Here is a 16,299-nt window from a genome sequence, read left to right on the forward strand (position 1 = left end):
TTTTCTCGTCTCCCAACCAGCGCTCGAGAGGACACGGCTTCGGCCGTATTCAGCCGTATTCGGCTGCTTCCACTGCATTCGCCCCCCCCCCCCCTCGTACTCACGCGGTGCTCCGAGTACTCCGCACGACACCGCCTTCCCGCCCGGAGGCTGGCGCATTCACTACGTAGGCTCGGGCCGAACGACCCGCACGGAGCGGGCGAGGCGGCTGGCGGAGGCGTCGGCACCGGGGCTGCAGGGGAGAACGGTTGGGAAAGGAATGGCGGCACAGCCGGCGGCGGCGGCGGCGGCGGCGGCGGCGGCGGCGGCGGCGGCGGCGGCGGCGGCGGCGGCGGTGGTTTGGACTGCGGCGGCGGCTGGGACGGCGCCACCGCGCCCGCGTGTTTCCCTGCTGCCGGTGCGTTCGGGGTTGCGGCGGGCGGCGGCGTCGTAGACGACGCGGACGACTTTTTTGGCGGCGGTGGCGGTGGCGCGGCCGCCGCGGTCCGCGTGGCGCCGGCGGCCGAGGTGGCGGGCGGGGGGGCGCCGTTTAGCAAGTTGGTGGGGGAGGGCGGGGCGGCGGAGGGAGCGGTGGAGGACGCCGGCTTTGGAGACTTTGCGCAATCAGAGCTCCTCTCCGCGCCAGAGGCGCTTTGCGCCTCTGAGACGCCTCCGAGACACTCCGAGCCGTTTCCGAGACATGTCCCGCGATGCACCCAATCTCCCCTGTGTCTCCGAGTGCACCCCTCACCCCCCCCCCCCCCGTCTTGGCCATCACAAGATCCCGGCGCGCCGTGACACGTCCGTGACACGTCCGTGACACGTCCGTGACACGTCCGTGACATGACCGTGACACGTCCGTGACACGTCCGTGACACGTCCCGCAGGAGGGGAGCACCTCGGCCAGGCTGGGCGACCTCGTTGACGAGCCGTCTCGGCCAACCTCGCCGATGGCGCTGCTTGGCTCCTCCCCGCTGCCCGCCGCGCCGCCCGCCGCCTCCGCCCCGTCCGCCGCCGAGGCGCGCCCCTTGGCGGAGCTTGGCGAGCCCAGCGACGGCGTGCTGGAGGGCGGCGCCGAGGCGGCGGCGGCAGAGGGCGGGGCGGTGGCGGCGGCGGCAGAGGGCGGGGCGGTGGCGGCGGCGGCAGAGGGCGGGGCTGTGGCGGCGGCGGCTGTGCCGGCCGATGCGCCCGATTGGGCGGGCGAGTTTGAGGAGGGGGGCGGGGGCAGTGGGGGCGCCTCGGGATCGAGCGAGGCTTGGCCGGCCGGCGCCGCGACAGACGAGGCTGCGTTTGGTGATTTCTCGACCGATGTCGGCGCTGCCGATGATGCGTTCCAGGAGGGGGGCGAGAAGGTGACCGACGAGGAGTTCAACGCCCTCTTTGGCGTCACTGAGTGAATCTGAACGGCGGAGTGCTGCACCCCACATGGACATGGACACGCACAACACATTCTGCGGCCCTTGAGCGAGATCGGATCTTGTGAGATACGCGGGTTCGGATCCGAGCAGATAGGATGTTGGAGGTGTGTCCGGTGAGGGACGACGCGCCCGCTGGAGCGTGTTGTGCACGGTCCGTCCCCATCAAAATTCGGCCCGGTGTGCCTCGTAACACCTTACGGGGTGTGGACACCCACACACACCCTGAGTTGACCAGGGGTGTCCCCAGTGTGACCGCCACTCACCTGCTGCCCTCACCACGCCCGCGTCCGCACCATCGTCCCCCCTGAGGGCAATGCAAGTGCGCGGTCGCAGCTGCCGACCCCATTCCAGCAGCGCCTCAAGCTGCCTCGGACGCCGCCGCACGAAATGCCTCTCGACGGCAAGGGCAGCCACATGCAGAATGCGCCAACATAAGTCAAACGCATCCGTGGTACTTGCCGGCTCTGTGGGCGGGTGCCCAGGGATGAGTAACTTCACCTCCGGAACGCACAGCTATTCGTTTCACCGTTTGTGTTTTTCCTTTCTTGTGTTGTAAGATCCTTTCTTGTGCCTAGCTAGTTGATAGAGCTGGAAGGCTGAGCTAGCTGTCAAGTTACCTACTCAGCCGACGGCGCGCATGTTGCAGCGCAGCATGAGCTTTGGCTCGGGGCGTGCCCGCGGGCGCGGCGTCCCCTCCGTCGCGGCGGAACATGCTCCTCACCGCACGAAGCAGCTCATGAGGTCAACGTGATGTGTCTTCTGAATCTCTAGCAGCAGCTGGAGGAGGCGAGCGATTGCCGCGGAATAGAGGACCCCGTCCATACGAAGCAGCGCGTTCAGCTGGTGCAGCTGGGCAGACGAGTACGTCACATTCGCGTCGATCTCTGAGTGCACATTGCTGGCGACCGCCGTGTAGGAGGGCGTGGCTCCAGATACAGGCTTTGCACGACTGGCGGCATCGAGCCGGCGGGGCGCAGAGCCTGCGGGGGCACAGTTGCATTCCCGAGGCTGGAAGAGGCCCAGCTTGTACTCGAGCGCGCACATGCTGTGGAAGAACCAGTCACTGACACCCACAAAGAAGTAGCTTCGAGCGAGGAAGCTCTCGACCTCGTTGGCTTTGACGGCGAAAACGCTGGATCGATCGTCTGGCTTTGTGTGCGGAAGAAGGTGGTGAGCCTGCATTTCCATGACGTTGTAGCCTTGCGACGGCACTTTGCCGGCGATCATGTCGAGCTTCTCTTGCACGCTATGATAGCGGCCTCGGCGGATGTCGTGCTCAATAGCAGACCGCGCCTCCATGAGCGGATTGCGAACAAAGGTAATCAGCCGAGCATCCGACGTCGCGCCGAGAAGCCCAATGCTCAGGAGGCGATCGAACGTCCACTCGGCAGAGGCGACGCTGCACTTGCCGCAAGTGAAGTCCCTCGCGAATACGGCTTGCAAAGGCTCCCTGCCGCAGCATGTTTGCTGAAAGGCCGGGTAGCATACCGTTGTCGCAAAATCTTTGTACGTGGCGAGGCGATGGTAGACAGTCGTGCCCCCAGTTTTTGGCACGTGCACGTGGATGTACAGAGTCTGGTTGCACTTGGTTGATGACTGATAATAGTCATTCTCGTGAGTTGAGGAGAACGTTGCGTCGGCGAGTGGGCGACAGTTGCCGCAAGAGTCTAACCTCGTCATACGTGTATTTACACGGCTGGATCGACCACTGTGGGATTCTGACACTGGCGTAGTTCCCGCCACACAGAGAAGGTTTAGCACAATGTTTGCTTTGATGCGATTGAGAAAGCGCGATCTGTGCCCACCATCAGCTGTGCAATTTGACCATTTGCAAAGAGCGGTCACGGTGAAAAAGTCCACCATGGGCAAGCTGAATTGTTGTGCGCTGTCTATTGCTTGCAGATTCATTTCGCCGACGCGTGCATCCCTTCGTCGCCTCGGTAGTCGACTGGCACTCGATGTGAAGCGGCTCCCACTCACTCGCGTTGTTTCCGCTCTTCAACGCGAGAAACCATCCCGCAGCGCAGAGCTCTGAATGACGTCTGTTGTGCCGCCCCGAGAACGGGTCCTGGCGCCTCCGTCGGTTTTGATCGTCGCCCACGGGAAGCCGTCGCTGCGATTCCATAGCAGAGGAAGTTCCTTGTGCGGATATGGCATGAAAGTCACGTCGCTCCCCTCCACGGTAGTGGTATCGCTCTGCTCGGTTACGTCCAAGGCTCCTTCCGCGGCAGTGGTATCGCTGCTCTCCGTGGCTTCCTCGGCAACACGTGGTTGCCCTTTGTCCTGCGCCGCCACCCCGAAGCCAGCGTCATTCCCACCAACCAGCAGGCCCTGGCCCTGGCTTCCTCCAGAGCGAGTGGTAAGCACACGCGGCACACCAATGCAGAACAGCACGCAGACAATAATAAAGCGCCGCGGCACGAAGGACGTTAGCTGCTCACAACATCCATTGGCCGCTCACCGACCCCCATATGTTGTGCCTTGTGAAACCCAAGGACGAAGTCTTCAACTAAAAGATTGCAGCGATCGACACTTTCGTGCCATTTTTTTTAACTTCCTCCCCGATCTCCGCGAGGCCAAGAATTAGGGTGTACGTCGCCCATCCCGTGGGTCGGTCCGAGGGTGTTCCAGGAATGATCAGAATGGCGAGGGCCAGAACGTGTTACATGTACTAGTCAGAACGGACCCCAGTTGCCGTTCCCGGCAACTCAGGTTGAATATGTATTGTTTGATGTGTCACTGTGTGCCCCAACAACCCAACCCAACCCAAAAAGCACGATTCTCCTGTTGGGCCCTCGAGCCCCTCACCCTTGCCCTCGGAACACTGTGCCCGAGTCGAGGCGTGTGCTTGCCGGTCGACGGCCGCGCGCGGATTGGCATTGTGATGACGAAGGTTGCGCGCGGCCGCGGAGAGGACCTGTCGAACCAGCTGCTGCCCAAGAAGGTCGAGGAGTGGGCGCCGGGGCGGTGATGAGAAGGGCGAGAGAGTGAAGATGACTGAAAGATTTTTTGAGAGCGCCTTCGTTGTTAATAGTACAAACCCAATGGTCCTCTGCGAGCGGTCCTCCGTTGCAGTCACGCACACGCACACGCCATGCCGCACCGCGCGCCCGCCCACCGCCCCGCCCAGGCGGGAAAGAGATGAGGAGATGGGACAGCGAAGGAGGAGTACGAGCACGTATGGGAGGGTTCAGTAATGCGCCACGCTGCCCGGCGTCTCTCACTTTCCGGGACAGCCCCGCCCTTGTGAGGCGGGAGAGTGACGGCTACCCCGTACGCGCCTGTTGCTCTACCCCGACGCCGACCGCCCATTCTCCCCTCCTCGTTCCCCCCTCGAATGCTCCGGACCCCGACAAGCCGCCCGACGTTGGGCCTCTGCCCCGCACGCTCCCGCCCTTCTGCCCCTCACGCACACCCAGGCCCGACATGCACATACAAGACAAACCCGGCGTCCTGCTCTCAAAAGAAAAGAAAAAAATGGGAAGGAGGAGACCAGCGGGGGAGACTCCCCGCCTATGCAACACCCCAGAGAGGGGCTGCCATCGCCGAAGCTGTGCCTAAGCATAACTCCCAAACCCGCAGCGGCCCAGGGGGCCTTGGGGGCAGCCTGCCGGACCGCTGTTGCACGGGGCCAAGCACCGGAAGATGAGTGGAATTGATGGATTGGGCCGTTGACCGTGCCTCCCCTCTACTCGCATAATATGTGGGTAAACGAAAAAAGTAGCGCCCAATTCGTCTACGTACGGCTTAGTGTGTGGTTGGGGTGGCCTCAGGCATCCCCAAGGGAGCCTCTGCGGTGCCACATAAGCAGCTTAGTGATTGTCGAGACTTTAAGGGATTCGTTTGAAGATCTCGCAAACAAGACAGACACTAGGCACTACTATGGTCACCAGTAAACGAAAATTCGACTTTGAGGGATAATATCTCAACAGACTGGGTGAGAGCATAGCATTATTATTGCATATTAGGCCGCATAAGGTCAGACTTGACCCCACAAGCATCCAGAACCCGATGCTCCGGCTCGACTGTGCCGGCACACTGCCTCCTCGCGCACGCGGCTAGCAGGCCGTTGCGGCCCGTGGTGCACCAGAGAGAGAGGTCGACGCGTTGCCCCCGCTGGCGACCCCGCGCGGCTCAGGCCGGCCAGAAGGTGTGTGGTGACGGCACCGTGGCAGGAGTGCGGAGAAGAGCCCGCCGAACGCGAGCAGCAGATGGCCAAAGTGTGCCAGCGCGAGAGCCTCGCGAGCGGGCGCAGAAGGAGCTCGCCGTGACACGATACCGGGCGGTGGTGGTGCTCTGGCGCCTGTGCACAGTGGGCAAAGTCAGGCTGCAACAGGGCAGCACGATGGTAGTGCCCTGCTGCAGCCTGGCCTGACATGCACAGGGCGAACAGAGACACTACTATCGTCTGGCGCTCGTCACCGAATCTGGGCGAACTTCGACCGCCGCCACAGCTGGCCACGAGCACGCAGCGACAAAATGCTGACTGTACGGAAGTTGAGGCTGGTCGAGAGGAAGAGGCTGCCGTGCGAGCCGGCAGCTGGCTGGCTCGGGCGGACTGACTCCGGCGTGTTTTTTCGGCTTCTTCTTTCATAGTAGCGTATACGCTACTTTCGTTTACCCACATTCTGCGAGTATACGATTTTTTTACTGAGCACATGCGGTCTTGGGTCTGGTTGAGCCTCGTTGCCGTGGTCTCCGCCCGGATCCTCCCGCTTGCCGCCTCGAGGCGGCGGCAGCAGGATCCTCGCGAAGCGCTGCTCGCGGCGCGTGGCGGGGCCGGCATCTTCAACTCGCGGCGGCGCAGCGACGAGGAGGAGAGCAGCTTACAGCGGATCGTGCGAACGCGATCGGGCTTCTACCCGGAGGTGCTGCAGGAGCTGGAGCCGCAGGTCAGCCAGCCGGGCCGCAACTCGACCTTTTGCGTGCAGCAGGTGCAGGGCACCGGCGACTGCCTCTTCCACTCGATCGCCATCAGCATGGCGTACGACGACAACTGCACGCACGTCGACATGCACGACCCGTGGCTGGACGGGCGCGTGCGCGAGCTGAGGCAGCTGGCGGTGGACACCCTCACCGCCGACCCGAACTGCTCGCTCCATCTCGAGGGCGACCAGTCGATTACGGCGAGCGAGCTGGTCGCGGCGGCCGCCGAGCAGTACAACATGACTAGCGAGGACTACTGCTCGTCGATGCGGCGCAAGGGTGTGTGGGGCGGCGGGCCGGAGATCCTCGCGCTGGTCAACGCGATGAAGCGGCCGATCCACGTCTTTGAGCCGGTGGCCGCGTGCAACGGGACCGAGTTCCGGCTGCAGCTTTGCGGCGCGTTTGGCTCGCCAAAGTTCGACAAGTCCGGCAAGCGCGTGTGCATCATCGCCGCGGATGACCGCTTCCCAAAGTGCAAGCCCGCCGACGTCAAGCGGCACGGCGAGGGCGGCAACCACTTCCTCGCGCTGATCCCCACGCACGGGCGCGAGCTGCCGCCGTGCGAGTGAGGCCGCTGCGCCCGCGTGCGCGTCTCTCTGGACGAGGTGAGAGAGAGGGGGAGAGAGAGGTGTGGAGCCGAGCCGGGGAGCGAGGGACGGCTCGGACGGCGGGTAGGCTTTAGAAGCTCTCAGCTTGTGCTGCCGCGTACAGGGGTGCGCTACTCCTACTGGAACACCGAACTCAGCAGAAAAACCACACCGAACCACCATATCGGCGCGAAGGCGGCATCGGGCCTCACACCAGCCCCTCCACACAATGCCGAACCTGCCAGAGACGAGGTACTCCAAGCGCACGTCCGAGAGGATGAGCGCGGCCTTCTCCTCGTACGTGGCATGGGCCCGTGCGCCGCTTCATCACGTCGCGCTGATGAGGACTGGTCGGGCAGAACTCGTGCGCGTGGTCGATGATCTCGCCTTCTCGGTGGTGTCCGAGACGGCGTCGCTGCGAGTCGCGCGAGGGGGCGGCATGAGCGAGGGCGGCAGCATCTGCAGCCGCGCGCTCCCCTTGGTGACGGCAAATCGCTTTTGCTTTCGCGGCTGCAGCTGCAGCGTCACGCGCACGCCAAAATCATTGGGCTTCCGCGACCCGGCTTTGCCGATGGGCCTCGCATTGATGTTAGTATGCGGCATGCTCTCCAGGTCCGTAGCGATGCGAAGTCGACTGACTCCATCTCATTCGTGAGCAGCGCCTCTTTCTCGGAAGGGTCGACATTTCCACCCGTTTGCTAATCACCACGACCTCAGCCAGAGCCAGGCGCAGCGGTCCCTGGAATAGCTCCGATCGCGCGCAACTGGAGGACGCAGTGAGTGTCGCAAGGTTGTTCGGTGCGTCTTGTGTCAGGGTGATAAAGCCTGGCTACGCGACCATCGAGGTCGACCTGAAGCACGAGAAGGCCGCGGGCGACCGCGCGTCGGTGCAGGCGGCGGAGCGCTCGTACATCGAGCGCACCGCGCCGAAGAAGAAGGAGCTCACCAAGGAGCAGCTCGCGGCAAAGGCCGCGTCACGCAAGGCCAAGAAGGCCCGGCAGAAGGCGCGCCGGGCGGCGGAGACGGCGAGCGCGCGGCCGCGAGCGAGGCCGAGCGCGCGGACTACCCGCACGCGCAGCTACGCGAGAACGTCGAGTTCGTGATGGAGGGCCTGGAGGCTGCGGCCGCAGATCCTCCGCCGCTACCACGTGCAAGCTCTCCGAACCTGTAGTTAATTCTTCTCGCAAACTTTTGGCCGGGTTAGTTGTGCCACTGTGGCCGGGTTACATGTAGTTTTGTCAGCCCACCTGCCAACCTATGTTCCGGTGGAGCGCGACGGAGCCATGTTGTTCGGATGTGGTGAGTCGCTAACACGGGAAAATGTAGCGTGCAGGCTGGCGCTCTCTTCCTGGGCCATGAATGCCAGCACCCATGGTTCGAGGTGGACGAGCCATATTGGTCTGGTGGGACATAAAGGGCGGGATCGGTCGATCAAGCGTTCAAATGAACTACGTAAATGCGCTTGTGGAAAGTCAAATCATCGTCACAGTGAATCCAAACAACTGGGAAGGTGACTCACGGCTGGGAGAAGCCCTGGCCAGTGGAGCTGTGGTCTTGGTGGATCGGATGGTCGACCCACCTCCGCAGTACGGCCATGGACACCACTTGTATTATTACAGCTCGATACCAGACCTCTTTGAGCTGCTCGACGCCCTGGCTGACCCCCATCCAGTTCGACACCTCCATCCTGACCGTGGAACCCCAACTTCAACCGGTCATATCTTGGGCGGAATGGCACCTCAGGAGCTCATCCTGGGCGGTTTGGGGGAGTCTTGGGGGTGTACCTGAAGGTGGTAAAAAGAGTTTTGCATTGCAGCTTAACCGGGGGGCGTGCTGAGCAGCGTGAAAACAGCGGCACACAGCTTATAGGGCATTTTTTTTACAGTGTTACCAGAAAAGAAAAAAAAAGAAGGGCGCCGCAGGCGCCGGCCGGAGGCCGGGAACGGGCGGGAAGGGGAAAGGAAGGGAGTGGAAGGGAGAAGGAGGATTTAGACGCTCTCATGGCTATCCACTACCGAAGATCCTCCCATGCAGGCCAGCAAGGATGCCGGTCGCCGAGGCGCCACTGCTGGTTGCCGCCGGCTGCGCCCCCTGCTGCTCCAGCGCCGCAGCAGCCGCGTTCTCCTTTGCGCGCGCTGCCGCCCTCTTCGCCGCCCTTGCTTCTGAGTTACGTCGCGCCCTGTCGGCAGCGACCTGCTGCGACGACCGACCGCCACGCTGATCGTGCCCCCTCTTTTTGATCGGGCTGCGCCCGCTGCCACCGCTGCTGCCGCCACCGCTGCCACCGCTGCCTCCGCGCCCTCCGCGCCTTCCGCGCCCTCCGCGCCCTCCGCCACGTTGCGTACCGCGGCCGCCGCCATCACCACCTGCACTGCCTCGGCGCCGTCCACTGCCACCGCCGCCCTATAGAGGGCAAAAAGATCGATTGCGCTCTTGCCGATCCGCACCTACCTAGGCTCTTGGGTGGCGCGCCCCAGCTCTTCACAACGCCGTGTGTGCTGGCGTCCGGGTCCCAGCGGGTTTTCACGTAACAAGTACACACAACGAACCTGGTTTCCGCGCCTGGGCTCAGCCTGCTAACTAATCGATGTCGACGAGCCATGAAGGTCTTGCCGCGCCGCCAGCTGGGCTCGGCCTGCTGGTGCTTGTCGCATCAGTCGCTGTTCGCGCGGCGGCGCTCGAGCGCGTCGATGCCGCGTACATGCTGTGGTGCGGTCTCTTGCAGGACTGGAAAGCGTCGGTGGGCTGGTCACTAGCTCTGTGGGCCTTGCCGTTAGCATTGCTTCGCGAGGCAGCCACAGCCGCTGCTCTCGTTCATCTGGTCATCGACTTTGGCCTCCAAGCGACGGCCGGCATCCGGATGCACTCTGACGCGTGGGCGCTCGTCGTCGACCACCTGATCTCGGTCAGCAAGTGGCAGACGCTGCTGAAGAACGGAGCCATGGTGCCCGCCGCCGCGTGGGTCGGGCTGCTGTGCCTCATCCCGCTTGGCGTGTGCCTGCGCCTCGAGCGGTTCTGGCGGCCGCGCGTCACACTGCGCGGCGGTCTCGCCGTTGCCACCGCCACCGCCTTGGCCCTCGCCGCCGACCCGCCGTGCTGCCGCGACGGGTGCTCCGCCGAGCTGGAGCTAGCGCAGGCGCCAAACGGGCTCGCCGTCCTCCTCGACGACGCTTGGGCGGCGATCGGCCCGCATGCAGCGAGCGCCGCCGCCTCGCCGCCCCGTGACTCGGGCGCCGCATCTCTCAACTCGACCCTGAGCACGCAGCGCACGGCGCACCGCCGCCGCCGCCGCGGCGGCGGCGGCGGCGGCGGCAACACGAGCCGAAACGTTGTGCTGATCACTCTTGAGTCGGTCGGAGCAGTGCACGCCGGTCTGGTCGGCCCGGGCTTGCGCCGCACGACGATGCCGTTCCTGCACTCGCTGACGCGGCGGAGGAGGCCGCGCGTCGCGTCTGTGGTGGGGCGCCCTAGAGGCGGAGGACGCATTCTTGTCCTCCAGCTAGCGCTCGAGAGGACACGTCTTCAACTGTATTCGACCGCATTCCGCTGTATTCACTTGTGCTCGTACCCCTCGTATTCACGCGGTGCTCGGAGTACTCTGCACGACACCGCCTTCCCGCCCTGAGGCTGGCGCATTCAGCACGGACCTTAAGGTAGGTGGAGGACGTGTACGCGAGCGAGCCGAACACGCTCCACGCCTTTTACGCGTCGCATTGCGGCCTGCGGCCGTACCTCGGCGTGCGGCGCGCGGAGTACGAAGTGGCTCGCTACCACAACGCGTGCTTGCCGACGCTGCTGCGGCGGGGCGGCATCCACTCGGCGCTCTACTCGACGTCTCGCCTCTCGTTCCAGCGCGACCTCGGCTTCGACTCGGTCTGGTCGTCGATGCTGACTGACGAGGCGAGCAGCCGCCCCACCTACAACTTCCTCGGCCACGACGACTTTTCGGGCTTGCACGCCATCGAGACCTTCGTGCGCACGGTCGGCGCGCAGCAGCGCTTCTTCCTCTCCCTCCTCACGCTCAACACCCACTCGCCGTACACGCCGTCGGACCATCCGGCTGGCACCAAGCTGCTCTGGGGCTGCGACCGGCTCTGGCAGCGCGGCGGCCGCCTCGGCAACGACACGAACTTTAGCGTGCCGCTGCCTCGGCCCACAAACTACAGCGAGCGGGCGCTACGCGCCGCGACCGGCTCAATAGAGGGCGCGCGCGAGGCAGACCCGCCGAGCCGATCGGACAAGGTCAAGGCGGCGATGGAAAGGGACGCCTCCGCGTACGCGCGCGAGCTGCGGTGCGCCGACTCGTACTTGCAGGCGGTGTGGCAGATCCTGGAGCGCGCGGGCTTGCTCGAGGACACGACGGTGCTAATCAGCGCCGACCACGGCGAGGGCTTCATGCAGAGCCACCACTCCGACGCGGGGCACGGCGGCGCGGTCTACGACACGCAGGTGCGCATCCCGCTCGTCATCGCCGGCGCCGGCGCCGACGCGCTGCCTGCGAGGGTGGGCGGCGTTTGGAGCGAAACCGCCATCGCGCCGACCGTGCTCGAGATGATGGGAATGCCGCCCCACCCCCTCGCCGGCTCCGCCGCACTCCAGAGTATCATCGACCTGGAGGGAGGAGGCGACGGGGACGAGGAGCTCGAGCAGTCGGATCTGCTCGGGGCAAGTCTCGTCTCGCGCTGGCGCGATCCGCCCTCGCGCGCATACATGAGCTGCGCCTTTGAGAGCTCCTGCGTCGGGCTGCGGCGGCCGCTCACCAAGTACGTGTGGCGCGGCTCAGGGCGGGGCGACGGGGCGGGCGGCCACCTCGAGGTCTTCTACAGGGGCGACACATACGAGGAGATAGACTTGGCCTCCCAGCTGGACGCCGCCGAGCGGCGCGAGGTGGTGAGCAGCATGCTGCGCTGGGCGCGCGCGGTGAACGCGCTGCATGAGGGGCCGAGGGTGGAGAATCACGTCTGCCCGTTCGACTCGCCCTTCCGGTTTATCTTCCTCTTCACGCACTACACGCACTGCTGCCCCGTCAAGCCGACGAGCGTCCAGTACGACATGTACCGCAGAAGGTTCCAACGGTGTCCTAAGCCGCACACGCCAGTGCAGTGCAGCACGCCCCCGTGCGTCGACGACAGGAAGGCGGTCGCTGCATACATGCAAAGGGCGCGGAAGGAGGCGCAGGCTGCGGCGGACGCCCTGCGAAAGGAGCGGATAGGAAGACGAGCAGCCCGGGCGGCGCGAACGCAGGCGGGGCAGGCAGGAGAGGCCAGCGAGTCGCACCTCCCCTCCCTCGGGCGGGGCCGCTCCGGGCCCGCAGCACCAAAGCGCAGATATCTGCCCAAGCGCGGAGACGAGCGGTCCCACGTTCCCGACGACGCAGCAGGCGGTGCAGTAATACGGCACCACGCTGCCGCTCCCGCAGCAGCCCTCCGCCGGCCGCACGCGGAAGCGCGCCCGCCCGCCCGAGCCCGCCGGCACATACCCGCCCCCGCCGCCTCCTTCCGAAAGGCCGACTCTCGTACGCGGCCTCCGCCCGCCAAGCCGGTTGCGCCAGACCGACGAGGCAGCAGCGATGGCTTCAGTCAGGACTCGCGCGGCCGATGGCGCGCCGGCGGCGGCAGGGCGCCGACGCCGGAACAGTGCGAGAGGTGTCGGCAGCAGCACCCCACCCGCCGTGACTGTCTCGACTGCCCCCCGCGGCGTGGCGGGTCGAAGGAGGCGGGTGTTCTCCGCGTGCACGGCGACGTGCGCGCGTCTGAGGCCAAGGAGGGGAGGAGGCGCCGCGCAGCACGGGGGACGCGCGACTCCGCCGTGACGGCTCAAGTGACGGCGCTGAGGCAGGCGATCAAGGAGACGACGGCGGCCTTGAACGCGTCGGCGGCGGCCGTGCCCGGAGAACTGGGGGAGCGGATGGCGCTGATGCAGTACCTGAAGGGGCACCCGGACAGCCTCCTGCAGGCGGCGATAGAGCAGCACGTACAGACGGGGATGGGGATTAAGTCCGCCCTCACCGCTGGCATCGAGGACTACCGCAGAATGAATCTCTCCATCAGAGAGCGGGGCTTATAACATACAAGAGAGTCTGATGAGAAGAGAGGCTGATCGGTACGGGCTATTTATAGATTGTTATTTTGTGTATCGGTGCGCACCGCCGTCTCAATATATCTATAGAGCTAAACGGCCCTCTCCCTTCGCGCTCCCCGACGACGGGCGGGGGCTCAGGGCACAGGGGGGACACAGACGCGCGCGCAAAAAAGCAAACGGGACGGCCTGCGCAGCCTCTAACTATCAATGTGCGCTCTGCCGTGGGATGGGGGGGAGGGGGGCGTGGGTGCCAGGGCCGTCGCAGCACGGGGGCGATTATATGCATAGCGAGACGAGGGAGGGAGCAGGACTTTTGCGGAGATCAGCAGGAGGACGTACGAAGAATATTAGGAGCAGCAGGAACCCGATCGAGGGACCATGTGGAAGACGGCCAGTGCTAGTCCCCACGATCGCGGATCGGGAGCACGGGAGCGGACGCGACCCCCGGCGTGTACGGCTCTAGTCGCCGACCCACGGCACCCACAAAGAACCCTGCACAAAGATAGCCATCGCACGGGCGGGGACCTGTTCCTTTTCGACGCGCGGTATGGAGCACGCGCGCTGCCCGGCATGCCTGCAGCATCCAAACGAGACGCACGGCGTCGCTCAGCCGTGTCCACGCGGCTTCGCTCCTGTCCTAACCGGCGCCATCTGGGCGGCTGCTGCGGAGCTGCTGCCGGCGGTGCGGCAACTGGCCGACAGATACAACGCTCAGGGCACCCGCCGGCGATTCACTGGAAAGGAACGAAGGCGCCGCTGTCGGCGATTCACCGCCGTTCGTTCCCGTCTCTCAAGCTGGCTACACCGTCCATGGACGAGGGAGACGTCGCCTCCTCTTTCGTCCCGGGCACTGTTCGCGCCGGAAGGCACCGTACACTGCGAAGTACATTAGCCTTCATCTCTCCTACCGCCGGCCGGGAGTGCAGCTTTCGCCATCGCTGAGTGAGTTTATCCTCGACTTTGGCACCTGCGAAGTAATGAACAACATGCAGTACGTCATATGCAATGGCGCTATATGACAGCCCTGCGATGGGCGTCCTCGACGCAGACGAGGCGGAGCTCATCTGCACGGCGCAGATCGCCGACTTTCTCTCTCTCCCTGCGCGAGTGGTTGCGCCACCGTGGATGAGGCATATGGGCTGGGCAGGGGAGTTGGTAGAGGAGGTCGACTGAGGGCGCGAGGCCGCCAATCGTCACAGTCTGCTGCTGACTGTCGGTCGCTGACTGGTTGCGCATTGCGCTGGCCGCGCAGCGGCCTTTAGAAAATTTTGGCCGCAGGCCTAGGTTTTGAAAGATCAGGAGAATAAGCGCCGGTGAGTCTTTCAGAAGCTGCCGTTTGCGGCTTCCTAAGTCAATTTTTCGAGAGGAACGTTTTGGCTGAGCTATAACGGCTCCAAAGTCGCGCGATCATCGAGTTTTGAGTCAATAATTATGAAAGGAAAGGGCTGGCGAGAATTATAGCTCAGCCAATCGATTCAGCGTGCTCTGAAACGCCCAAAACCGTCGAGTTTTTCACCGTGGTCCAAACAGAGAGCTTAATATTTTGATTTTCTTGGCCACGGCCACGATTACCCGTCACTCGCTCTGTACTATGTGTACTCGTCGATGACCTTCACCTTCCTGCCGTACTGCGCGTACTGCCTCGTCCTCTACTACGGTATCGGGCACCAACCGTGCCGCGGCGAACTCTGCGTTGTGGGTTGTGCGTGGTAGAAGCTAGAGACGCACTATTTTTCACCCTAGAATTGGTGCTAAAAAGAGAAACTGTGATAGTCAGATACACGGGGCAAAAACCAATATCGCAAAACATACGCGAAGACCGAAGTGATCAAATGGCAATGAATGGGGGGCGGACGACGGCGGGAGGAAGTTTGAGCAGGAAAACGCGTTGCCTGAGAGTGTGTCTGTCTGCAAAGGCGCAGACGGCCGACGCGCGTGCAATGAGAACCTGAGACCGTGGAAGCGCAGAAAGCCGCCGTGGCGAGGCCAGTGCTTGCTACCGTCGAGGCTGCCCGTCATGACACACACAGCGTTGCATGTCCGCCGGAACCGATTCACCCGCGTCGCTGCATGTGACCTACCTGCGCCTCATTGAAGGAGTGTCCATCGACACTGACTCTGTGGATCGTCCCGGCAGCCTCCGCCTCGGCCAATCCTGCCTTGAAGGCCTTGAATGGCTCGCTCTGCTGGTGGGTGGCCAAGTCTGCCTTAGTCGCATATCGCTCAAACACGCACGCCACACATTCATCCTTGTCGGAGAGGAGGAGGTCGTAAGCGAGTGTGTTGGGCTCGTTTGCCGTCACCCACTCTGCCAGCGGTCGGAACAGCTCACCGAACCGGTCCCTCTCTGCGGCCGAGCCAAAGGTCATCTTTATGGAGAGCACCCAGCCCATGTGTCTCTCACGCCAGGTGTTTGGCAGTCTGGGAAAAAGAAAGAAACTTGGCATACGTGTTTGTTCCTCCTTTCCTCGGGCGCATACTTTTTCTATATTCACACATACTATACTGTTTTCACACCGATCCTAATACGCGATCGCGCAGGATATGCCATGTCCCACTTGCGTTTGTTTTTTTCTGTTTGATGCGTTTTAAAATCAATGTGTGCGGCCAACAATACACCGGCGATCATTTTTTTAAAGACGCTCCTGTTCATAGTCTGCGCAACCCTAGAAAGCTCCATTTTCTTCTTTTCAGCACACGCTGGCACAACAAATGACGTGTGAGTGCGTTAGAGTTGTTTGGGCGTGTGAGTGCGTTAGAGTTGTTTGGTATTGCTAACAATCTCTCTCTCGTGTGCGATCGGCCCCAGTCTCGAACTGGCAGCCACTATCTCACCGGAGGTACCATGTCCGAGGAGGCCACCGGCCAAAAGCGCAGGCTTGGATGGTGAAATTCACTCAGCACACCTAGGCCCCTTACAGGTTTGTAATAGGAAACAGCGTTGTTTCATAACATCGAAGGCTAAGCTAAAAGTAAAAAAAGACGCCAGAAATCCGTAATGGCATCGCCGGGCACCTCCTCATCCCACGCCGCACTGGTCAAGGCGGCGTTGGAGAGCGCGCGTGCCAAGGGCCCCCTGTCCGAGCATATTGGCGCGATGAAGACCATACTGTACAGCGACGGCGCTGCAGCGGCGGCGGCGCGGCCGGGCGACAGCCTCACGCAGGCGGTGCTCGCCACAGAGCTGCTGGCGGAGCTGATCGTCAACCTGCCCGACCTCGAGTTCGAGTGCCGTAAGGACGTGACGATGGTGTTCTCCAATCTGCTCCGCCGCCAATCGGCTGAAAAGGCTCACTCCACATCACCTC

At 63.4% G+C, this 16,299-nt stretch overlaps 4 protein-coding genes across 4 annotated transcripts; 3 read left to right on the plus strand and 1 right to left on the minus strand.

Annotated features, from left to right (window-relative positions):
* Window positions 1-319: 319 nt before the first annotated feature.
* Window positions 320-1,183, plus strand: EMIHUDRAFT_459785 (hypothetical protein; the record flags this gene model as incomplete). The annotated part of the gene is made up of 2 exons (XM_005763618.1): window positions 320-627; window positions 867-1,183. A coding segment is annotated over exon 2 (252 nt), but the record flags the coding sequence as incomplete, so codon positions are not given.
* Window positions 1,184-6,055: 4,872 nt separating this feature from the next.
* Window positions 6,056-8,013, plus strand: EMIHUDRAFT_120387 (hypothetical protein; the record flags this gene model as incomplete). The annotated part of the gene is made up of 3 exons (XM_005763619.1): window positions 6,056-6,888; window positions 7,163-7,522; window positions 7,725-8,013. 3 exons carry the CDS (start codon window positions 6,056-6,058, stop codon window positions 8,011-8,013), a joined length of 1,482 nt encoding a protein of 493 aa, XP_005763676.1.
* A 1,484-nt stretch (window positions 8,014-9,497) lies between these two features.
* On the plus strand, window positions 9,498-12,976 carry EMIHUDRAFT_120388 (hypothetical protein; the record flags this gene model as incomplete). The annotated part of the gene is made up of 4 exons (XM_005763620.1): window positions 9,498-10,367; window positions 10,568-11,976; window positions 12,155-12,293; window positions 12,749-12,976. The coding sequence occupies 4 exons, from the start codon at window positions 9,498-9,500 to the stop codon at window positions 12,974-12,976; spliced, it is 2,646 nt and encodes an 881-aa protein (XP_005763677.1).
* A 2,069-nt stretch (window positions 12,977-15,045) lies between these two features.
* EMIHUDRAFT_248022 (hypothetical protein) lies at window positions 15,046-15,384 on the minus strand (the record flags this gene model as incomplete). Its single annotated transcript, XM_005763621.1, has 1 exon — window positions 15,046-15,384. The coding sequence occupies one exon, from the start codon at window positions 15,382-15,384 to the stop codon at window positions 15,046-15,048; it is 339 nt and encodes a 112-aa protein (XP_005763678.1).
* Between the last annotated feature and the right edge of the window lie 915 nt (window positions 15,385-16,299).

This window comes from Emiliania huxleyi (assembly GCF_000372725.1).
Source record: "Emiliania huxleyi CCMP1516 unplaced genomic scaffold EMIHUscaffold_624, whole genome shotgun sequence".
Lineage (NCBI taxonomy): Eukaryota > Haptophyta > Isochrysidales > Noelaerhabdaceae > Emiliania > Emiliania huxleyi.